Here is a 25,743-nt window from a genome sequence, read left to right as displayed (position 1 = left end):
ATGATTTCCCTCACCACACTCGTCTCAAGAACAGTGAGTGTGAACATGAACACTCTTTAGTTTCCCTGCAACTGTTCTCCCCGTGGACTGTTCGTCTCAGAACCCCCACGTCTTAGGAAAAATCATTGTATCCCAGAGCGCCAACGATTAAAAATTCTCGCCTCATTTACTTTATTGATGCAATCCCCATGTGTTTGCGTCTTTCCTCATCGAACAAGCCTCGAGAATCGATCATCGTTTGGTAACAGGGAGAGAAAAGTACAATTATACAAATTGTTCTGCATTAAGCACTGACACAAGTGGATGAAATACTACAAGTTCCCATCCCTGTTCATTGGCTCTGTCGACACCCGTTTTTAACCGCTTGCTTATATAATAAACCGTCCATAGATCGTCGTTCTCCCGCGAACTAACTCCTTAGTATGTCATCGAGAATAGAGGATTTGGAGTATTTTTCATGCAATGACGTCAGCGCTTTTCGGCGATTGGTCAATGCATTTCGTATCAATAATGTCGGTCACGCTTGAAATTATCGCTACTTCGTATTGCTTTCCAAACGTATACGAAGTGACCGGGAGCGTAGGGTCAGTTATGAACTGAATCAGCCCCAAACAGTGAGATATAGAGAACAGTAAACAAATACGAATGGAGAGACTCGAAAACTTGAGTCAGTCGTCGCCACGCTCGAGAACTCAAGTGTAATATTTGAACTTAAAATCTCCCTCGCCTTCAGTGCCACACAATAGCTCAGTTGTTAACGCGCTCGATCATGCGCTCGTTCTTACTTTCGCTTCAACGGCATTTTTATTCTTATTTTTTTCTTAATTCTTGTATTTTATTCATTTGCTTCATTCCAAACGTTTTGGTTTATGAAGTGAATCAAAATAATAAAAAGGTTGCATAATTATTGAGTACTTCCACAATTACCCATTCATTTATTTTTTTTATTTTTTTTAGTAACCGTGTGACATCGGCTTTGGTGAAAATTGATTGCCCTACTAGAGGCAACACCGCGACTTCATGTAATGCTGATATCAAGAAAACGTACAAAACACAAATACGATGGGGAAAACGACGAGTCAACAAATGATCGATTCGAAAACTCGGGCACGTGGCAGTTCAAGTCTTAGTTTTCACGCCTCAATTGTGTACGTTTGCCTCCAAAGCCAGTGGTCTCGAGTTCGAGTCCCCTGAAGATTTTTGTAAATCATGACTTTTAAACTTTTTTTTCTTCTTTTCTGAACTTCACATACTTGTATGTTATTCTTTTTACATTTAGTCAAGTTTTGACTAAATGTTTTAACATAGAGGGGGCATCGGACGGGGATGTAGCTCAGTCGGTAGCGCGCTGGATTTGTATCCAGTTGGCCGCTGTCAGCGTGAGTTCGTCCCCACGTTCGGCGAGAGATTTATTTCTCAGAGTCAACTTTGTGTGCAGACTCTCCTCGGTGACCGAACACCCCCGTGTGTACACGCAAGCACAAGACCAAGTACGCACGAAAAAGATCCTGTAATCCATGTCAGAGTTCGGTGGGTTATAGAAACACGAACATACCCAGCATGCTTCCTCCGAAAACGGCGTATGGCTGCCTAAATGGCGGGGTAAAAAACGGTCATACACGTAAAATTCCACTCGTTAAAAAAACACGAGTGTACGTGGGAGTTTCAGCCCACGAACGCAGAAGCAGAAGAAGAAGAGGGGGAATCGAGACAAGGGTCGTGGTGTATGTGTGTGTGTGTGTGTGTGTGTGTGTGTGTGTGTGTGTGTGTGTGTGTGTGTGTGTGTGTCTGTGTGTGTGTGTGTGTAGAGCGATTCAGACTAAACTACTGGACCGATCTTTATGACATTTGACATGAGAGTTCCTGGGAATGATATCCCCGGACTTTTTTTTTCGATAAATATCTTTGATGACGTCTTATCCGGCTTTTTGTAAAAGTTGAGGCGGCACTGTCACACCCTCATTTTTTAATCAAATTGATTGAAATTTTGACAAAGCAATCTTCGACGCTTAAAAAATAATTAATGAATTTGGTCATTAAAAATCGGAAACTTGTCATTAAATTATTTTTTTTTAAACGATCCAAACACAATGTTATCTTATTCGTCGTCATATTCTGATTCCAAAAACATATACATATGTTATATTTGGATCACAAACAAGTTCTAAAAATTAAAAATATGAAAATTATGATTACAATTAATTGTCCGAAATCGATTTAGAAACAATTTCATCTTATTCCTTGTCGGTCCTTGATTTTAAAAACATATAGATATGATATTTTTGGATTAAAAACAAACTCAGTACGCTAAAAAGAATAGAGACACAGAAAAGCGTGTTATCCTACTCAGCGCGACCATTACCGCACTATTCTGGCCCTTGTCGATTTCACTGCCTTTGCCACGAGCGGTTGACTGACGAAACTACGAGTATGCGGTCTTGGTGAAAAAATGCAGTGCGTTCAGTTTCATTCTGTGAGTTCGACAGCTTGACTAAATGTTGTTATTTCGCCTCACGTGACTTGTTTATTTATCCCAAAGGTTTTGAGTCGTGTATTGAAAATCAAATTAATATAGTGCGTGAGTACCCTGGACTACAGCTTTCTCACAATCCGGTATTCTATTTTTAGGACGGGATATCCCCAAGAGAAGGTCAAAGGGCATATGTATCACCGCGTGTCGACTGCTGGTAATAGTAGATAAATACTTCTAGTATAATAGGCTTCTGGCACTGAGCGGCACTCCTTGCCGGAGAGTCTCGAACTGATGCTTCATCTGCTTGTGTGCGCACACACACACACACACGCATACACACACACACACACACATACACACACGCACGCACGCACACACGCACGGACGCACGCACGCTCACACACACACACACACACACACACACACACACACACACACACACACACACACACACAGAGTTATGAGTTGTCTTGTAATTTCACATTTTATTGATTTAATTGCAGGAAACTCCAGTACTGTTATTAGCAGATAAAGAAGACAACATGTAGGGCCCTACCTTTATCGCATGCACAACGCAGAACTCAAAATGCCGCTCCAAGGATAAAAGAATGTTTGATTACTTTAGAACTTGTCGCTCACTCTGAATAGCTAATAGGGCCTACCCCAACTGATGTTATACTTACCACACTTTGCAATGAAGTGCATGTTCAGAGGTAAAGAGTTCACAAGGGGGCGATCGAAGCACTAAGCTATCGGATTATGACGTCCAAATCTTCGGAGCCGTTTAAGATTAAAGGCGCAGTAAGCCTCCCGTAAACCATTACAGAGCTCCCCGAGCGTCTACATACAGTACAAGCATACTTCCATTTGAACGCTCACCGAACGGGAACATCCTGGCTGCTTTCTGTCGAGCGTGAGAAATTTTCAAAGAATTTATTTTCGTGGACTTGGTCCTCTACAACAATGGCGCCTCGTTTTGGTGCTGGACGGCTGTTATGAATATTCAATACCGGAAATTACGCCCGGACAGTAAGCCTCCCGTAAACCATCACAGATACGGTCAGGCTTTTACACACAGTACAAACACCCTTCCATTTGAACGCTCACCAAACGGGAACATCCTAGGTGCCCTACGTAAAGAGCGAGCAATTTTTAAAGAATTAATTTTGCAGATTGTCTCGAACACTTTTTGGACCCATCCTGAACTCAGGTCAAAAATGAGTTACTTCCCTTCGGGTCTCATTCTATCGATGTAAACAGCTGGCCATAGCCGTGGATCGATGATTATCAGAATGTTTTTTGACCGTGGTGCGTTTTTGCGCAGGACTTAACTTTTAAAATCTAAATAATACATTGACAGCTTGTTACACAAACATTCTTTAATCACAAAAGAATTCTTTTTTTATCAAGACAAGATCAGTACAATTCGAAGTTGTGAAAGTTTGAAAAAAGAAAAGCCCGGAAGCAGGGTCACGCAAGGATCGTAGCAGACGACGGTTTAATGCATATCGCCGTTCCTCTCAACAGTCAAAAACCATCGCTAGAGTTCTTGAGAACCACAGCAGTTTGTTTTATGCATATAAACGTGCTAGTGTAGATAAGCTCACATCGAGTCGCATTCAAATGACTAACTGACGACTACACTGTGAAAAAGGGAAACTGGATCACACGGGTTCACGATGGCTCAGGGGTAAGATAAACCACGCAAAAATAAATTCTTTGAAAATTGTTCGCTCTTTACGGAGGGCACCTAGGATGTTCTCAATCGGTGAGCGTTTAAATGAAAGGGTGTTTGTACTGGGTGGCCGAGTGGTAACGCATTTGCGCTCGGAAGCGAGAGGTTGCGAGTTCGACCCTGGGTCAGGGCGTTAGCAATTTTCTCCCCCCTTTCCTAACCTAGGTGGTGGGTTCAAGTGCTAGTCTTTCGGATGAGACGAAAAACCGAGGTCCCTTCGTGTACACTACATTGGGGTGTGCACGTTAAAGATCCCACGATTGACAAAAGGGTCTTTCCTGGCAAAAGTGTATACGCATAGATAAAAAATTTCCACCAAAATACCCGTGTGACTTGGAATAATAGGCCGTGAAAAGTAGGATATGCGCCGAAATGGCTGCGATCTGCTGGTCGATGTGAATGCGTGATGTATTGTGTAAAAAATTCCATCTCACACGGCATAAATAGATCCCTGCGCCTTGAGTCCGAGTCTGGAGATACGCGCGCGATAAAAGACTTCATAATATATAACTGTGTGTAAAAGCCTGACCGTATCTGTGATGGTTTACGGGAGGCTGACTGTGCCTTTAAACTCTGCTTTGTATAGTTCAGGCATCATACTAAACAAAACCGTGCAAATATTACACGTTATTCGTACGTTTGACCAAAATATGACATTTTGCACAGATCGAGACAGTCAGTTTTCCTCCGAGACCGCGGTAGCCCATATCGATAACAACAAAGAAGGCGGTGGTATTGGCAATTCGTATTTTATTGATATTCCGCGGCGGATCAGTTAGCCTGCTTGTAAAGGGAAGGGGGGCTTGGGGAGGAGGGGGAGCACTAAAAATGATAGGTGCTATGGTGGAGCGGGTGTATGCCCCCCCCCCCCCAACTTTTTTTGTCCGAAAAAGCCGCAAAATGGTGCTATCTGGTGCCATCTGAGTTTAGAAATTGCCATGGAGTCAGATTTTGTAGGGGAATGGCTCCTAATATGGACCGGCTCCTAATATAGACCACCTCCTGTTCTGACAAACTAACGGCGCTAGAGCGCTCAAAACAATTCCATTCGCTGTATTCACAGCGATAACAGCTCATGTCAAAACAGTTGCAGAAAAACAAACCTCAAAACCGTTAGGACCTTTTCTCTTTTTTTCATTTTTGGCAGCGTTCACTCTAAATTTGCCGCCTAAAACGGACTCGTTTCTGTCCACAGCCAAAGCTGTTGTTACACAAACATTGCTATATGTGACAGCTAAGACCGTATTTGTTACATTTTAGCAGTGTTGACCCCCAATTTCTACAACAAATAAAAATAAAAGCAAAATCTCAAAGTGCGTGTGTGTTGCCTGATATGAACCACCTTCAACAAATCGAAAAAAAATAAAAGCTAAAGGCTATTTTCATTAAGCCATTAAGAAGCTTGCTGAAATATACCCGTAACTAGCCCTCGAGATTTCAAACAAATATATCAAATAGTCTTCTTTTCGTGGTAGTTGATAATTTCACTTATTTTCACTCTGTATTTGATAAGCTATTTTAGTTTCCCGGTGAGCTTCAAAAATTGCTCTCATCAACAGATAAATCTAAAGCACATTTTAATTAGTCTGACTTGCACACTAAGTTGTATCACGTTATTTTGAAGTATAGGGGGCTTTTTACAGTGATTCGTGAAGGCCTCTTCACTGGTCCATATTGGGCGCCCCGTAATTGTTTCTGAATTTAATTTTTGCTGAATGTCTTTTAAAGCTAATTCACTCTAATTAGGCCGAACGGTGAACCCAATAGAGAAGGACTACCAAACACAAAATAAAACTTCTTCGCAAGAAAACAAGTTAGTTATCAGAATGAAACAAATAGTGGTCCATATTAGGAGCCCTTCCCCTATCTCTCTTTTTTTTCTTCAGCAGGAGGGAGGTACACGTGCACACACACCCTCATCCACCCCTGTTATTCATGACCTGACACGAGATACGATTGTCTAGTGTGTCACAGAAGGTAGAGTAAAACGTGTAACGGTGATCGTGTTATCGGTCACGTCGCCAACCGATATGATCCGATAACAAGCACAAAGTCCTTTCCTGATAGACAGCGATCAGTTAGTTCGCAGCGACCAACGACTATACGCGACCAAGCCAAACTTTATAACACAGTAAAATGGAAGCATCAGTTCCCGGGCATCCGAAAATACTAAGTTCCGGATATAAAAAAAAAGGTTACAAAATGTTTCCGGATTTTTAAATGCGAAGATTGTTTACGCTCACTTGAATGTAATGACTACATAATTTGTGACTCTTATTTTCAGTGGGGGGGGGGGGGGGGGGGTGTTGCCCTCTAGATCCCAGCAGGGTCGCTACGTACCCCTTGACCCCAACCCCCACTCCCAACCCCATCCCCATCTATGCTATGCTAAATTTCTATTTTTGTCCCCAGAATAAGAATCTATTTGGGACATGAGGTGGCAAATAGATTGCATTGATTACGTTTTAATTGTAGATAAAAAAGAGTGTTGAAGTTCTGGTGTGAAGGTCTATGAGTTGACTCACAGGTGCTGGATTTAATAAATGCATTTATGTAACGCAACAGCGTTCAATACATAAAGTAACAGAATAAAATTAACAAACAAAAAAGCAACTTGGAATGTTTTAGAAAAATAACGCCATAATTCTGATAAAAGACAGAAAAATGACAGAAAAACAGTAAATCAAACATCAATTCCGTTGTGACTTTAGCTGGACATCGTTGATACCAAATGAGTAAGACTGCCAGCTAAAAAGCAGAACTATTGAAAGACTTATATACATGATAACAACTTCTAGTGAAGATGATGAACCTGACACGAATTCATGAGACCTTTAAAGCCATATGTACTCGATGACTATACACGCTAATTGCTTTACCAACAGCTGGAGACATGCTAAATTAAGTTCCCTGCAAAATATTGTGGTCTAGGACCCCTTCAATGTTGAGATATGTTAATTTTCATTTTGATCTGGATCGTCCTATTTATAGATTTGCCAACAGAGGTAGCGTTGACGCAAGGGAAATAACTCCGCGTCTTTGTTTACATCCAACGTTTTTGAGACTCTAAAACAAGCTGTAATGCATGTATATGGTCCGCGCATGGCGACATATCGTCATTACATGGTCTTATGGTGCGTTTGACATCGATTATGGGCAAACTACACTTTGTAAACACGGGAGCGCGTACATATGCCTTTAAGCACCATGCAGAGCGCCGCGTGCACACACACACACACACACACACACACGCACACACACACACACACACACACACACACTCACACACACACACACACACACTCCCAATCCTACATCCCACACACTCATGAGATCAAAAAACAATCTCCCACAAAAACCTCTTGGGACGAGGGCTGGTCAGTTGGTTAGACCAGAGAGAAAAAGCTATACCAACAAACAGTAGCCTGATAGTCATCACACTTCATTTCTTAACAAACGGCAGTTGTCTGTAGTAGAGCGTATCAAAAGGCAGAGCAGCGCGAGATTTGTTGACTAGCCACTGGTCAAGACAGTGCAGGGCCTGTGGTTGGAAGTCCAGGTAAAACTTGTTGGCGAACAGTTCCTTCCTGGCCACTAACTGCGGCAAGTCCCGTGCGCCAAAAATGCAGATCCCTCTCGTGGTCTTGCCGCTATGACATGGGTCTCGAGGTATCCAAGATGCGTAGACAGCCAGCCAGGGTTTCTTATCGGGCGCACCTGCAATTACAAGAAACGACAACGAACTCAGTTAACTTTAATTGCCCCACACACAGTGAACGAAATTAAATTTAAGCGCACTCTTCTCGCCTGTATTAATTTCAAACTTTACGATCCGAAATGACGCAGCGCACACACACACACACATAATTTATGTACACAAACAGACACACACACCCTTCTGCCCCAAAAATAAAACGTATAATTAACCTCTAGCCGTCGATCTGTTTTTCTGTATTTTCATTCAAGCTATGTCTATCTCACCCTGGCTTAAAAGGATTTTAAAATTGATTTATCTTATCACTGAAATAAACCTTTTACAGTTTACCTTAGCTTGAGAAAATTAGAATATGCGGATTATCTCCATTGTACGTGGTCACAGAAAATCTCTCATCAGGGTTAATGCGACAATAAAGAAAGAAAGAACGAAAGAAAGAAAGAAAGAAGCCTCAAAATATCAAAATAAATCCAATGATGTCAAGAAGGGGTGTCGATAATCACAAGCGGAATTTTCATTATGCGTTTCTAATTTTCAAAAGCAGCTAGCCCTTCGCCTTTTCTTGTCGGTCGAACTGATAAAAACACAAGGGGACACAGAAAAAGGTAGATTGACCTCAATGACAGACAGACTGACAGACATACCACACAAGCTGTTATCAAAAGGGGTCAGTTCTCAGGATATCTTGATTCAACTTTCGTTGCAAAGATAAACAGCCACAATATACTGTCTTAAAACCATTTAAGGCTTGGTCACTTACTTTCAAAACTCGTTTAATACATATTGCATAGAAATAGACGACGTTCGTAAATATTCCGTGTCGGATGTTATGGTCTGAGGAAGAATTGTCTTTCTGGAAGGTGGGGTATAATTAGCTAAGTGGGATTTAACCGTTGTCGTTAGGTGTTTCACTGAAAACAGTGGACATGTAACAAGTCAAATTGTGTACATCTTATGAGAAAAGCAACAACACCTGTACAACAATGGATAGTAGGCCTAAACCGAAAAACTGTTTTGATGGTGAACACATTTAACATGGCAAAATAAAAAATATCTTCTTTGATATGTGGAACAGCATGTTCATATTCAATCGCTTTTGGAATTGTTGATTTTTTTCAGACCTTCTAATTGTTTTGGTTCCCACCATCACATACATTTAGTTCACGAGGTTTAAACAAGTAGTGTGAAGCGATAATAAAACATTAAGTTAATTTTTGCCGGCCTAAAACTTAATGGTCAACACCGAAAAACCGGGAGCATTCATCACCGAGACTATATGAAGTAAGGCTTGGCTAGCCGAAACCTGAAGACCGAGACGGGTCGGCGTGGTCGTCTTCGCGAAATATGCGAACATAATACCTTATTTATATAAACCTATCTTCATTAATTGTCTTCACATTTTCACACTAAACATAACATATCCTATATACGTTTTTCACTGGGGAAATGATTAAGTATACAGTGCAATCATTTTTGAAACTCTGACTGAAATGTCACTTTTTATCAGAATGTTTAGATACATACGTGCATGTATACACCATAACCATCGTTTTATCAAGAAGGTTTCTGATATTCATTCTGAACTTGATCAGATGAGTGCACATTCTGATTCCTCCAGTCATGTTGATGTTCCCACTGATTGTTCTTTTCCATCATTTCAGCCAATCAGTGAAAAAAACCTTAGATCCATTATTCTGAAGTCCAAACAAACAACTTGTCCACTTGATGCCATACCCACACCACTGCTTTTTGAGAATCTTGATGTGTTGTTGCCAACTCTTACTCAAATTGTCAATGATAGCCTGTTATCTGTTATCCATCATTGTTCAAAACTGCACTTGTCAAACCACTTCTCAAAAAACCTAGTCTTGATGTCATTATTTTGAAGAAATATCGTCCTGTATCTAATTTATCATTCTTGTCCAAAGTTTTTGAAAAGGTAGTTTTGAAGCAGCTGTTGTCATATTTGAACACCCATGATTTGATCTCGCATTCTCAGTCCGCTTATCGCCCTTCTCACTGTACTGAAACAGCCCTACTTAAAGTAATCAGTGACGTTCTGTCTGCTCTGGATGGTGGTGATGTGTCAGTGCTTACCCTACTTGACCTTTCTGCAGCGTTCGACACGATTGACCATGTCACGCTTCTCCATAGACTTCAGACTCTGTACGGCATCTCCGGTCCACCGCTGGCATGGCTTGAGTCCTATCTCATTTGCAGGACTCAGGCTGTGCTTGTCGATGGCCAGATGTCTGCTCCAGCCCCACTTTCTTTCGGCGTTCCTCAAGGTTCAGTAGTCGGTCCCATCCTTTTCATCATGTACACTAAGCCCCTCTCCACACTGATTCAAAACCATTCTGTTTTAAATCAGTCTTTTGCTGATGACACCCAGCTGTATAAACCCAGTCCCCCTGCAGAGACACATTCTGCCATCCAGACCATTCAGACATGTATTACTGATGTTAAATCTTGGATGGTCGATAACAAACTTAAGCTGAATGATGATAAGACTGAAGTCTTACTGTGCAAAAAGAAGAACACTACATTTCCCTCTCCCCAACCTGTTTCTGTTCAAATAGGCAACACCGACATTCTTTTCTCACCATCAGCTAGAAACCTTGGATTCACCCTTTCATCTGACATGACCCTTAACAAACATATATCTTTAGTCTGTAGAGCAGCTTATTTTGAGCTCCGTAAGATCAGCACCATTCGCCACTCACTCTCCTCTCAAACAACTAACACTCTTGTCTGTGCCTTTGTTCTTTCTAAACTTGACTACTGCAACTCTCTTCTCGCTGGCTGTCCTCTGTACCTCCTGCATAAACTACAAAAAGTCCCAAACTCGGCAGCACGCCTCATTCTCAAAGCACGAAAACGAGATCACGCAACACCACTTCTTCACACACTGCACTGGTTACCTATTCAAGCCCGCATTGACTACAAACTGTCCACCCTCTGCTTTAACTTCTTTTCTGGCTCGTCTCCTGCTTACTTCTCTGAACTCCTCACCGTCTATTCTCCAGCAAGACAACTGCGTGCCTCTTCTGACTGTCGCATCCTTACCATTCCACACACCAAAACCAAAACATACGGACAACGCACTTTTACTTTCTGCGCACCCACACAATGGAATTCTCTCCCCTTTCACATCCGCCACTCTCAGTCATCCCAAGCATTCAAACGAGCACTTAAAACACACCTCTTCAAGAAATAAAACCCCTGATTTTGGTTTTCTCAGTCCATCAGTAGGCTACATGTAGTGTATTTGTTGTTCTGGTGATAATGTGATAATGTATATAAACACCTTGGGCTGTTTTCAGTATTGTTGATAACATGTTCTGTTTGATTAAGGGTATTCAGCTGGTATTTCCTTGTTTTTCAAAACCCATTTTATTCATGTTTTTATTGCTTAGTTAGTGGAAGAATTGTTTGTAATGTATGTTTGATGGTGTTTGCTTTTAATTAAGCGTTGTTTACTATGAATGTAGATGTAAATGCTTCTATAACAGTGTTTTGATTTTAAATGTGTCAAGCGCAAAGAGCATAATTGTAAAGTTATGACGTTGCGCTATATAAATGCTCATTTATTATTATTATTTAAGTTATTGAGACATCCCAGTGCACTGAGGGATTTATAGAGCAAATCGAGAAAATTCATTATTGAACGAAGCGCATAGCGCTGAGTTCAATAATTATTTTCGAGATTTGCTCTATAAGTTCCTTAGTGCACTGGGATTGTTTCAATAACGATATTGTCGGTACCGCCAGAGAAAAAGAAGATACAACACGCACATTTTGCTACGCGCATTTGAATAGGCATAACTGTGTGGTCAGGTCGTAGAAGATCTACTGTTGTGTGGGCTGTCTCAAGTGATCTCAAGTGTGTCGTGCTTTCATCACACACAAACTCGTGTTTTAATTTCTGTTGGTAAATTCCAGGGTAGCGTTAAGCTAAACAGTGATGATCTTTCAGAGAGACCTCATTTGAACTCGGAGAAAGGACTGTGTTCTTAGTTATTTGCGATTCGAAACCTCAAGTCGAGCTTCGACGGATTAATTGTGCAGAGTGACTCCCCTTGAATTGGCTAACCCGCAAGGTCGACGGTTAGCACATTTTCAAAATAAATGTGGCATGTTTCTCGTGTGGTATCTTCACTCATCGGGGAGTCTGGTACTAAATATATAAGGTAAGAATGCTCTGAACCCTACACGTATTATATCCCCATCGTTTTTTCGTTCACATTTGCCCAACATGTTAGTTTGCTGAGCGGGGTTTTTGTCGTCTGCTAGGCTAGGGCAATCAAACCACTGCGGCATTCCAAAAAACACAAATTGCTCGTCACGTTGCACTGAGTCTGCACGCATGAGGCAGGCTGGTAATAAGTCTTATATATATGGTACGGACGTTCTAAACCTACACGTTTTCGATTCCGATTGTTCTTGCCGACGTTGTTGATTGTGTGTTTGTTTGATTGTTGTGTGTGCGAGTGAGTGTGCGAGCGCGTGTGAGTACTGTTGTTAGTTTAGCATTGTTTTTTTTTTTTTTTTCTTTTTTTTCCTTTTATTGTTACATGTTTGTCTACCATAATTTACCATTATTATTTTGACATTATTTCAAATTTGTTATATTAAAATCGTCCGCCAAATTTCATTTGCTTTTAAGAGTACGCTTATAAGCCTAGCTTGTTGTGCTCCATGTTCCTTATTTCATGTATGCGGTAATAGTACCAATGGAATTTATTGAATAAACTTGTTTAAACCAAGCGCAAAGAGCATAATTGTAAAGTTATGACGTTGCGCTATATAAATGCTCATTTATTATTATTATTTAAGTTATTGAGACATCCCAGTGCACTGAGGGATTTATAGAGCAAATCGAGAAAATTCATTATTGAACGAAGCGCATAGCGCTGAGTTCAATAATTATTTTCGAGATTTGCTCTATAAGTTCCTTAGTGCACTGGGATTGTTTCAATAACGATATTGTCGGTACCGCCAGAGAAAAAGAAGATACAACACGCACATTTTGCTACGCGCATTTGAATAGGCATAACTGTGTGGTCAGGTCGTAGAAGATCTACTGTTGTGTGGGCTGTCTCAAGTGATCTCAAGTGTGTCGTGCTTTCATCACACACAAACTCGTGTTTTAATTTCTGTTGGTAAATTCCAGGGTAGCGTTAAGCTAAACAGTGATGATCTTTCAGAGAGACCTCATTTGAACTCGGAGAAAGGACTGTGTTCTTAGTTATTTGCGATTCGAAACCTCAAGTCGAGCTTCGACGGATTAATTGTGCAGAGTGACTCCCCTTGAATTGGCTAACCCGCAAGGTCGACGGTTAGCACATTTTCAAAATAAATGTGGCATGTTTCTCGTGTGGTATCTTCACTCATCGGGGAGTCTGGTACTAAATATATAAGGTAAGAATGCTCTGAACCCTACACGTATTATATCCCCATCGTTTTTTCGTTCACATTTGCCCAACATGTTAGTTTGCTGAGCGGGGTTTTTGTCGTCTGCTAGGCTAGGGCAATCGAACCACTGCGGCATTCCAAAAAACACAAATTGCTCGTCACGTTGCACTGAGTCTGCACGCATGAGGCAGGCTGGTAATAAGTCTTATATATATGGTACGGACGTTCTAAACCTACACGTTTTCGATTCCGATTGTTCTTGCCTTGAAATAATAATTCGGAAGCCATTCATTTACTGAACTGATGCAGTCGTATTTCAGTGTAATCTAGTCTGCTACGTATATATTCCAAATGCTGATCTAGCTGGTTCGTTATCGAAATAACACTTGTGTTTTCTGTTAGCTGCTGGGAATTGTACACTAACTCATCATTTGGTAATGTGGATAATAAGCTACGGCATAATTATGAGAAGATTCTTCGCAAGTCGAAACTGAAAAACTAGACACAGCGGGTTCTATTTTTAGATCAGTGGCAACTGTGGCACAGGCACAGGCAATCTGCCAGAAAAAAACCCCACTTCTGCTTTAATTGAGAAGCAGGAAATGTATGGTATTTTGGTCTTGTGGAGAATATAAGCTACATGTCATTAATTAATTCTGAGGATGAGAGTACAGTCTCGCTTAGGCAAAGGGCGGAAGAATACGCTCTGTGGAAAAGTTAGCGCACTCCAAGAGTGCGCTAACAGTTTTAGCGCATCGCCATTAGCCAATCAACTGGTTCACATCAGTCATGTGACACCAGTACTTACTGACAATTATTATTATTATTCATAGTCTGTCTAAAACCATTCAGTTAAGAATTGACTAAATGTAAAAATACTACGGACATTCAGTAAACCAGTGAGGGCCTTTGCAGAAACCAGTCATCCCATTCTGCCTGCCCGAGACTATTTTTGAAAATACGCTGTGCTACAGAAAACACGAAACAAACAAACAAACATTAGCCAAGACCTGTGCCAAATTGGTTGCACCCGTTAATGAAATTTTGAAGGGACACCGAATGTAGCGACGGGGGAACACCATGTGTCGCTAGTACAGCGGTTAAGAGGACAGAAGAATTTCGTTTCGCTGGTCGCACCGGTTCAGAAGTGTCGATCAGATAATACCAGCTGCCTCACTTCTGCTGAAACGCATTAGATACTCAGGCCACAACTCAACACATCATAAACTTTAACTGCTTCATGCATTTTTCTCCTCTAGGCGGCTTGACCAGCCGACTGAAAAGTTGAGTCGGCCTGATGTTTGGGTCGCCATCTTGAAATTTCTTTCGTCTGCTCAGTCACTCACTTACCCAATTCAAGCCTGCTTTACGGCTTTTTAAACTTGATTTTTAAAAATATTTCAATGATAAATCGCGCCTAAAGATGTCAGAGCATACATCGATTACACAAGGTAGGCATATTTTATGACTATTCGAATAAAACGGGACCGAAGTCACTTTCGTCAGAATGACCAATTCTACGAATTTCGTTTCTCTTGGCGAAGCGAATTTCTGTTCGTAGAGATCGGAAGTCACGTGTACTCAAAAAGGTGTGACGTTTTACAACCGAAAATGCCAACGAAACGAATGTGGTAGTGCTTCTTAATCTCTCAAATGACACTGTGATCCACTGTGAGGGCTCTATACTTTTCATTCTCGATCACGTTTTAATGTTTTGTTGGACAGAGTCTGACCCCAGTGCCGTTTAACACTTTTGACCCCACCTATGTTGACCAAGTTTTGTTTGGCCGAGACCATTTTGAACTCAAAGCCATGACGTTCCCTACACAAGGCTTTGATAAGAACGGATAAGGGGCGTAACTCCTTAGTCATATTACAGTTGAAAATTCAAAGCGGGTCGGCTTCACTCAATTTCTTGGCATCAGAGGCTTGACATAAATTAGGAAAACAAATGGTTGGACCCATCATGTACCAACTAAAACGCTGTAGGGCAGAATTAATATTTTGATGGTATTTTTGAACGTTCTCAGCGTCACTGTAGGAAGTGGCGTTCTCAGCGTGCAAAAAGTGAGCGTCAAGTCCCTTTGTATCAACAACGAAAATCTTTGCATCTTTGAATGAATCGAAACGCACGAGTGGTAAGTCTCGTGCGTTTCGATTCATTCAAAGATGCAAAGATTTGTTTTCCTAATTTATGTCAAGCCTCTGATGCCAAGAAATTGAGTGAAGCCGACCCGCTTTGAATTTTCAACTGTAATATGACTAAGGAGTTACGCCCCTTATCCGTTCGTTATCAAAGCCTTGTGTAGGGAACGTCATGGCTTTGAGTTCAAAATGGGCCGAGACCAGCTGTGCTGCAGCAGGTCACTCAGAATTGTAGTAACTGTGTAGTAACTGTGTATCAACACCCTGAAATGCAGGCGTTAGATCGACGTTACAGTAAGCGACTGAAGCTAACAGTCTGAGCGGATAAATCTGTACCTGGTCAGATAGATCCATATGAGTGGGTACGGATATATCCGTACCTGAGAGACAATGAGTTAAAAGCGCTCGATATGTCACGATAAACCGGCACGGTTGGCCTAGTGGTAAGGCGTCCGCCCCGTGATCGGGAGGTCGTGGGTTTGAACCCCGGCCGGGTCATACCTAAGACTTGAAAATTGGCAATCTAGTGGCAGCTCCGCCTGGCGTCTGGCATTCTGGGGTTAGTGCTAGGACTGGTTGGTCCTGTGTCAGAATAATGTGACTGGGTGAGACATGAAGCCTGTGCTGCGACTACTGTCTTGTGTGTGGCGCACGTTATATGTCAAAGCAGCTCCGCCCTGATATGGCCCTTCGTGGTCGGCTGGGCGTTAAGCAAACAAACAAACAAACAAACTATGTCACGATAACATGTGCCAGAAAGTTAGAGCTTCGGGATAGAATAAAAGTAATAGACGATGTTCGGAAATAACTCTGTCGGGTTTGCATGGGTTGTGAAAGAGTGAATCCCCCTATTCTTTTCCGTGGACAAATAATGGACACGTAGTTCTTGTACTCGTGTTTGAGACACACCCCTCGCAAATGACTGGCCAAAATCTCACGTGAAGTTTTTTATCATCGAAAAACCAAGGGTACGAACTCGTGTCACGACCCATGCAAGCCCGACAGAGTTATTTCCGGAATACGTCTCTTGTTGCTTCATTTGTTTTTGATCATTGCCACCATGGTAGCATGTACTCTACAGCAACCTTACCTTGATAGCCTCCCGGCACATGGAGGTGAGGGTTGTGGTGCAGCGTGGCCCAGTAGTACTCGTCAGGACTGCTGACAGGGCGACACCAGTTCAGCAGGTCTTTGGCGCGCTGGTCGTGCAGAACAAAGTCCACGAAACCCCTGGAGAACACACCGTACGCGCTGCCCTTAACCACTTTAATCCCATGCGGAGGATCCTCGTGTTTGTCTTTGGTCCGTTCCAGCTTCAGACGCCCCGTGGCCCCGTCAGGCAGGTACACGTGCTTGAAGGTGAACCGCTGCTTCAGCATCCGATCTCCAACGAGGCCCTCGATGTCGTTGGAGCCGTTGTAGACGGTGAGGATCTTGACCAGCTCCATGTTAGTCTTGAGGGGGAACTGCTGGCTGGGCAGGTTGATGAGGTACATCCAGGCCACGGGTGACTTCCAATGGTCCTCCATGCAGTTGATGTCGGCCTGCAGCCTGGAGAAGCCAGCATAGGTGATGTTCTCCCGGCGCGAGGCCAGGAAGACGTTGGGCAGGCATGACGCCAGACGACGCGTGGATTCGTACATCTTGGGCGCCGCGTGCCCGTCCACGTGCAGACAGTAGGAGTTATGTGGCCGGTATATGGCGCGCAGTAGCACGTGAAGCTGTTCCACGTCTTTGTACAGCAGCACGTTGAAGGCCAGCGGGAATCGCACCTCTTCCTCCGAGGGCTGGCGGTAGCGGCGGTAACCGTGGCGCTCCCTGAACGACTGGCAGTCCCCTGTCCGCTCTGTCAATGTATTCTCAGACAAGCCAACGACAGGCGCTGACGGCTTCTGATCGAAAGACACTGGGAAGCCTTCAATGGCAGCCACGCAGTCGAAGCCTTGCAGACCCTTGAGACCGACGCTGTCGCTGTAGTCCCTAGAGAAGGGGTCAAAGAGGGTGAAGGTTCGCCTGCTGTCGGCAGAGCCACCTCGCTCTTTCCAGAAGTTGTGACCGAGTCCCAGGGAGCGCGGGGCGGTCTGTGTGCCGCTGTGCAGTAGAACGATCTGCAGCACGTACAGTGCGCACACCGTCAGCAGCACAGGGCACACCGCCAGCTTCCACCGCCGCCCGCATCTCACCATCGCTTCTCTGCCTGCGGGTAAAGCAAGTCAGTAGAAAGTCATTATTTCAGCAGACCGAAAAGCACGCAGATAATAGTACGACATCGTCATCGTCATCATCATCATCATCATCATCATCATCACCATCATCATCATCAATATCAATAGCATCATCATCATCATCATCAGCAGCAGCAGCAGCAGCAGCAGCAGCAGCAGCAAAATTGTCAATAAATTTAATGCAGAAATTGAAAACAACCAACATTTTTAATTTTTTTTATTTTTTAGGTTTTTGTCGATCTCTTTATGTACTGCCTGTCTGTTGCGTTTTCTGCCACTGTAGAAATGATGTCCATACTTTTATTTGTGCCTCAAAAGATTGCTATAAGTTCCCGGAAATGGTTCCCTTTGTCTTTGCTGGTTGGCTTTCATCTGCAATGATAATTACTAACTTTCTCTTGAGAGAAAGCGAATTACGTCTCCTACTTCTCAGCTATGCACGTACCAATGTTTAAACGTAGTTAACATAATTATGCGGTTTGACTCGAAAACGCAAAACTGTAACGCCACCATGGAACCCCCTGAAACGCGAACAAAGTTTAGCTCGACGACTCTTTTACTTTTCTCGTTTTCGGAAATAGATGTTTTTTAAAAAAATTTTTTAAAGAATTAAGAGTTCCAAGTTCAAGTTCAAGTTTTATTAGTCCATAACCCATGGGGGCATTTTGAACAATAAATACAATCAATACAATCATGATATATGCTAATATAGTAAATAAAAAAAATAAAAAAATAAAAAAATTATGGAATACTGTTACAAATTCTGTTAATAAAGTCCTAAATATTCTTTAGCAATTTCTTTTTCTTAGTAGCAAACAACTTTTTAAATTTAAGTGCATTAGGCTTTTTCCAATAGTAAGGTGGTAACAACTCAGCTCTATCTTCTTTGAAAAAATCACAGACAAATAAATAATGGAATTCATCACCTATGTCTTGTGATACACATTTTGTGCAAGTTCTTTCTGACCTCGGGATGTTAAGATAACGTTCTTTCTGTTATACAGGCAAATTGTTGTTTAATGTTCTAAACTTCATCATTGAAACACATTGCTGGTATGGCAGGTGTGTGACATAGTCTTCACATGCAAAAATATCTTTAAACATTCAATAATTCCAAAACATATTTTTTGTTCTAATTTCTGTAAACCATTTATGGATATACTGGTCATACAAGCTTCTTTTTACTTTCTTTTTAAACCATGCGCTTGAGTATTGAACATTTTCTTGAAAAGTCCAAAGGCCAGAGAGACCAATTTCATTTAAGATTTTTTCAATAAAACATAAATAATTAGATTCAATCATCTTGTTGATATACAATTTATAAGTAAAGCAATACACAATACTTCAAAATTTATTTTTATGAATAGGACTAAACAGTTTATACCAATAGCAAAGCATTCTACATTTCATATTAACATCTAGTGGATATCTTCCAAGTTCACCAAATATCATAGCATTTGGAGTTGATTTTTTTAGTTTGAAAACAATTTTATAAAAACGCAATTGAAGTTTAATAGCAAGTTCACAAGAACCAAAACCCCATACTTCACATCCGTATAGTAAAATTGGAGCAATCATTTTATCGAACAGGTCAACTTGTATGTCCACAGGCAGTGACAATTGTCTACAAGTACGCAAAAGAACAAACATTGCCCTTGAGGCACGATCATATATATTCTTCTGTGCGACTGAACATTTATTATTATAATCAATCTTAAGGCCCAAGTACATTACATCAAACACTACTTCGATTAAACTGCCATTATACGTAAACAATGGTTTATTTCTAATTTTACCTCTGGAAAAAACTATAACTTTCGTTTTGTTTACATTAAAGGCATAGAAAGCTGATGAATATACACGCTAATTGCTTTACCCAGAGCTGGAGACAGACTAAATTAAGTTCCCTGCAAAATATTGTGGTCTAGGAGCCCTTAAATGTTGAGATATTTGAATTTTTATTTTGATCTAGATGGTCCTATTTATAGATTTGGCAACACATGTAACGTTGATGCAAGGGAGCTAACACCGCGGCTTTGTTGACATCCTCACTTTTTCAGAGGCTAGAACAAGCTGTAATGCATGTATTATGGTCCGCGCATGGTGACATATCGTCATTATATGGTCTTATGGTGCGTTTGACATCGATTGTGGGCAAACTACACTTTGTAAACACGGGAGTGCGTTAGTATGCCTTTAATATTTAGACGCCATTTTAAACAGTATTCGTACATTTTGTTTAAAATTTTTTGCAGGTTTTTTTCAGACTCGGAGCAGATCACAGTATCATCCGCATACAGTAATAAAAACATTTGAAACAAGGCATTTACATCAGTATCATCCATTCCAACCACAATAGCCTCTCTTGACATAGATTGTAAACCATTACTGTTTTCCAACAGAAAAGGCTTTAGATCATTTAAAAATAGAGCAAAAAAACAGCGGTGACAAGTTTTCCCCTTGTCTAACTCCACACAAACTGGGAAAATATCCAGAACACTCACTATTAACTTTAACGCAAGACTTGGCATTTTTGTACAAATTTCTTACAGTTTTTAAAAACTTCTCCCGTTCCAAGAGTGTGAAGATAACAAGTTGAATAGATGTATGACAATCAAGAAGAAAACGGTACGCCTGTAGATACCCATAGTTACACTGAGAAAAACAATTAGGGATATTTTTTTCAGTTGTATAATCCAGATGTTAAGCTAATTTGTTTCGGTCAGGAACAACTGTGTTTTGAGATCTTCCCTTCTTCTGCTCAAAAATATACGTGTATTGAATGAGAGAGATATTTTGGCATGGCAGCAAAGATCCTTGACCACACCTACTGTCAAAAATGACGTTTTGGACGGCATGATTCACAGTCCTAAACGCTTCTTCGGCGAAATAAAAAAAGGCTGCATTAAGCTATTTCCTTCAGGACTTTCCAAGTTAACCAAATCCAAAAGTACCTTTGTGTCTGTGTGCGCATAGAATTGTATTCTTTAAGCGTGTATAATCGACAGGCGCGCACTCCACCTTCAGCTGAATGAAAGGAACACACACAAACCCGGACGCACAATGTTGGAATGTGACCTTTTCCTATCCTTGCGTTTAACAACAATGGCGCCTTGTTTTGGTGCTGGGCGGCTGTTATAATACCGGAAATCACGCCCGGACAGTAAGCCTCCCGTAAACCATCACAGATACTGTCAGGCTTTTACACACAGTACAAACATCCTTCCATTTGAACGCTCACCAAACGGGAACATCCTAGGTGCCCTACGTAAAGAGCGAGCAATTTTTAAAGAATTAATTTTGCAGATTGTCTCGAACACTTTTTGGACCCATCCTGAACTCAGGTCAAACACGAGTAGGGGAGACCGGGGCTAGTCCGTCCCCGGGGCACATCCGTCTTTGTCTGTTTATTCTTACGTTTGCCACCTTTTAGTCATTCACACCATGTGAGAGTGGTGTCCCTTCTTCCCGCCATATCCTGCAGAAGTTCAGAGGTTGCGCGCCCATATATCGTGAGTACAGGTCACAAAAAGTGTTTTTCTTCATTTTTGTAACATGAATGCATAGGAGTTGACTTAGGTTTTGATGCATTACCTCTGAGAACAAATACTTAGTCTTGGTGTCGAGTGAAAGTGCGTTAATTAAGGTCGAGTTCTGACGAAAGTTTTGCTTCTTCCTTCCCATGTTGTGCTCGCTATCTGGCACTAGAGTTGCCTGCCCGTGCGGGGGCAAGTCCGCCTATTTGTCATGGGGCATGTTCGCCATGAAGAATGTGCAGGTGTGGGAAACAGTCCAGTTTACATCTGCCATAACTGTGACTCTGATGGTGACTCCATCTATTCTCGATGGTAAAGATTGCAGATTCATGTCTAAAAAAAACTGACGCCGATTTGTGTTACATTCTTTCGACATTCTTTTGTATTATGTCATTGGCATTTTTGAACCTAAATATTGAAGGGAATTAAAAAAGCTTTCCCACTGATCGGGTGCTTGTTTGACTGACTGTGTGTGCGTGCGTGCGTGTGTGCGTGTGTGTATAAAGCTTGCCCACTACTAGTCTTGTACCTACTATGGGATGAGAGCGGCGGACTTGCCCCACCCTGTAGGCGGACTTATCCCGACTTGGGGCAAGTTCGCCTACGTTAGGGTAGGTCTACTTAAAGCAGTATGTACAACAAATGTTCATGCGCACATAAAAACTGTCTGCACATTGATATCAGCTACACATTTGTCTTGATGTAAAATAAAAAATCAGTCTTCTAGTTCATCAAACTCGCCAGTTATGCTACCAAAAGCATAAAAGTAGGCGGACTAGCCCCGGTCTCCCCTACTTCCCTTCGGGTCTCATTCTATCGATGTAAACTGGCGATAGCCGTGAATCGATGATTATCAAAATGTTTTTGGACCGTGGTGCGTTTTTGCGCTAGACCTAACTTTTAAAATCTAAATAATAAATTGACAGCTTGTTACACAGACATTCTTTAATCATAAAAGAATTCTTTTTTCATCAAGACAAGATCAGTACAATTCGAAGTTGTGAAAGTTTGAAAAAAGAAAAGCCCGGAAGCAGGGTCACGCAAGGGTCGTAGCAGACCACGCTTTATCAGTGCATATCGCCGTTCCTCTCAACAGTCAAAAGCCATCGCTAGAGTTCTTGTGAACCACAGCCGTTTGTTTCGTGCATAAAAACGTGCTATTGTAAATAAGCTCACATCGAGTCGCATTCAAATGACTAACTGACGGCTACTTACACGTGACATTGTGAAAAAGGCAAACTGGATCACACGGGTTCACGATGGCTCAGGGGTAAGATAAACCACGCAAAAATAAATTCGTTGAAAATTGTTCGCTCTTTACGTAGGCCACCTAGGATGTTCCCGTTTGGTGAGCGTTCAAATGGAAGGGTGTTTGTACTGTGTGTAAAAGCCTGACCGTATCTGTGATGGTTTACGGGAAGCTTACTGTGCATTTAATACCAAAAAGCACATCTGTAACATTCAACCTAATTTTTTCGCCAATGTTTACTAATATGTACATTTCAATATATTTCCAAAACCTGAGCACGGTTGGGCATTCAAAGAAAAAATGCTCCAATACATCAAGTTCATCCTCACAATATGTACAGTTTTTATCAGCCTTCACTTTCATTTTACACAATAAAATATTATATAAGTTGGATAAATGTTTTGCAATATTTTCCAATGCAGTACACGTAATCGAACTTCACTAGTGACAGTGGCTGCTAAGTTCCAATTCTTTTCGTCAATTTCAAATCCTAACTTTCTTCTCCAAAATCCCTCTGAACAGGGTGGGCTGTATTTTTTTCCTACGAGAATCTTTCGAATTTCTTTTACTGATCTCACTTTTTTTCCACAAAAGGTCGGAATGTCACAGACTGAACAATTTACATCGTCTATAGCTACATTTCTTAAAAGGAGATGTGCAGCTGTACGAACAACATTGTACTCAAGCAATCTATTTGCAGTGTAGCCACACACACACACACACAAAACAACCAACTTAATCTGAGCGGGTAAAGTAATGTCGGGGTTGAAACACTCAGCAACTTTCTCCTATAAGCTCAGAAAAGATATAGTAGCGAAGACGCCATTTTGGAAAAGGGACGTTTTCTGGTTAACTTACCCTTGAGCAGTTCAAGGGACATTTGCTGTGGTGTTATCAGGACATACGGTACCGGTATTGATATACTCGAAAATGCTCTGTAACACTAACAGTGTTAATTAATGAAATCAACGTAAATAACATAACGATAGCTGCTGGCAAATTGTTCCGGTTCTGCTCATCGACTCATTTTTCAGTGCTGTTAATCATCCATAAACGCTAGCAGACGAAACCTGCTGGAATTTAGGTACTTCAATCTGTAAGCGTGCAAGTTTCACCCGCTGTAAAGGGTGCGAAAAAAAGTAGAGAAAGCAGCAACACAGACAGTACGTGGATAAATTACAGATCACCCAATTACAGACTACAGTGTGTAAAATTTAAATATGAGAATGTTCAAGAACTGATTATATGATAAATATCTGGTGTGCGGTGACATCTGTCTAAACCGAAAACCGAACCGTGTATAGCAGAAATTCACTTTTTTTCGAATTTCGTTAGGTGAACTATAAGGCCAATGGAATGAATGAGAACAATGTCACTTACCAACTGGAAATAATGGGGTCCTGATTTGGCCTATTATGGTCCGCTGGACCCGAAAAGCAACAGCTAACAAACTAACTAACTGGAAATAACAAACCCAAGAGAGATCGAGGCTTTGGAAACAAGGAATAATTGCGAACTTGGAGCAAACATTTGCTATTCTAAAGAGTTTTCTATACACAATACTACACAGATTTTCTGTCAAGTCTTCAACCAAGCGTTGCCACCTCACCCCCCCCCCCACCCCCCACCCGTTCTCCCAACTGACCCTCCCTTCCTTTTTTCAAGTCAGAACAAGCTCTGTTACATTTACTTCCCACGGAATGTGCCATGCAGTAGGTTTCGGTCCATTAGGCTGAGCTGCAGTACGCATCTCAGGTGTCAAACTTGCCTGGACATTGGAATGAACAATACCTCAGTCTTGACAAGTAGGTCCAATAAGGGAGAAAAACAAGTTTCTTGACGATGACGAGGACAACAAAACTTAGTGTCGGTAGGGCGATCACGTATCAAGTATTGACAAAATGTTTAAATATAGACTGGGAAGACGAGGGTGGTAGTGTGTGTGTGTGTGTGTGTGTGTGTGTGTGTGTGTGTGTGTTTGTTTGTTCGTTGATGGGCTGAAACTCCCACGGCTTTTACGTGTATGACCGTTTTTACCCCGCCATTTAGGCAGCCATACGCCGCAAGTTTCGGAAGAAGCATGCTGGGTATTTTCGTGTTTCAATAACCCACCGAACTCTGACATGGAATACAGGATCTTTTTTGTGCGCACTTGGTCTTGTGGCTTGTGCTTGCGTGTACACACGGGTGTGTTCGGACACCGAGGAGAGTCTGCACACAAAGTTGACTCTGAGAAATAAATCTCTCGCCGAACGTGGGGACGAACTCACGCTGACAGCGGCCAACTGGATACAAATCCAGCGCGCTACCGACTGAGCTACATCCCCGCCCTCGTGTGTGTGTGTGTGTGTTTGTATATATGTATGTGTGTGTGTGTGGGGGGGGGTGTGTGTAGCTGGGCTGCACAATTCAAAACGGGAAGACGTCGCAGTTTCTGGCTAAAGAAAGAATGCTCTCTTTCAAAACCAACGAGGTCACTCCGAAGTGCCACTGATCATAAACGTGTTGTTTGCCAAGTCAGACAAACGTTGAGAACATTCATAGTGCAGTATTTCGAAACCGTCCGTCGTGTTAAAGGCACACTCCTCCCCGTTCAAACGATTCGTGTCACCATCTTTGATATATCCAGGCTTTTGGTTGGCATATGGTGTGTGTGTGTGTGTGTGTGTGTGTGTGTGTGTGTGTGCGTATGTGTGTGTGTGCCAGTGTGTGTGTGTGTGTGTGTGTGTGTGTGTGTGTGTGTGTGTGTGTGTCCACTTTAGCGTTGTGAATTAATAGCTCACAATCCAGTGACATTTTTGGCTCTTTTTTAATTTTTATTCAAGTCTCTGTAATCAAACCAAAGAATATTTATCGTGAAATGAATTGACAGATTGAACTCAAAATTTAATCATAATTAATCAATTTGGTCAATTGGTCGACTAAAATGACGAGAAAATGCATACATAATATCGACAGAGTTGCCTCCCCACCTTCGAAATGGCGGCTGTGCCGATGTTTTCCTTCAAAAACCCATGTAAACGAAAGTCATCTGTACAGTTCATTCTGTGACTTCAAAGGTATCTAACATGACCTGTTATACCGACAAGAGTAGGTTCTGCAAAATCGGAGGCTTTAAATGCCACTGGATTGCCAGGTATGAATTTACAACGCTAAAGTTCACCATTATCTAAAAAAAAAAACAAAAAAAAACCATCCTGACTATACTTGCTGCACGGTGAGTTGTAACATGCATAAACGGTCTGTTTAC

The 25,743-nt window shown here is 41.7% G+C and overlaps 1 protein-coding gene across 2 annotated transcripts in view; it reads right to left on the bottom strand.

Moving 5' to 3' along the window:
- Nucleotides 1–2,931: 2,931 nt before the first annotated feature.
- Nucleotides 2,932–25,743, bottom strand: part of LOC138959165 (N-acetyllactosaminide beta-1,6-N-acetylglucosaminyl-transferase-like) — a 49,543-nt gene continuing 26,731 nt past the window's right edge. The window contains exons 2-4 of one of the 2 annotated variants that reach the window (XR_011453646.1): nucleotides 16,574–17,680; nucleotides 7,405–7,925; nucleotides 2,932–7,040 (exon numbers count right to left, since the gene is read on the bottom strand). Coding sequence is in view for 1 of the 2 variants with exons in the window: in XM_070330542.1 (XP_070186643.1) it covers nucleotides 7,651–7,925; nucleotides 16,574–17,669 (1,371 nt within the window). In the remaining variant the exon portion in view is untranslated. Of the gene's footprint in view, nucleotides 7,926–16,573; nucleotides 17,681–25,743 lie in introns of both variants that reach the window. The other variant, XM_070330542.1, reaches the window with a different exon arrangement.

This window comes from Littorina saxatilis, linkage group LG2 (genome assembly GCF_037325665.1).
Source record: "Littorina saxatilis isolate snail1 linkage group LG2, US_GU_Lsax_2.0, whole genome shotgun sequence".
NCBI lineage: Eukaryota > Metazoa > Mollusca > Gastropoda > Littorinimorpha > Littorinidae > Littorina > Littorina saxatilis.
This window is presented reverse-complemented; position numbering and strand designations above follow the sequence as displayed.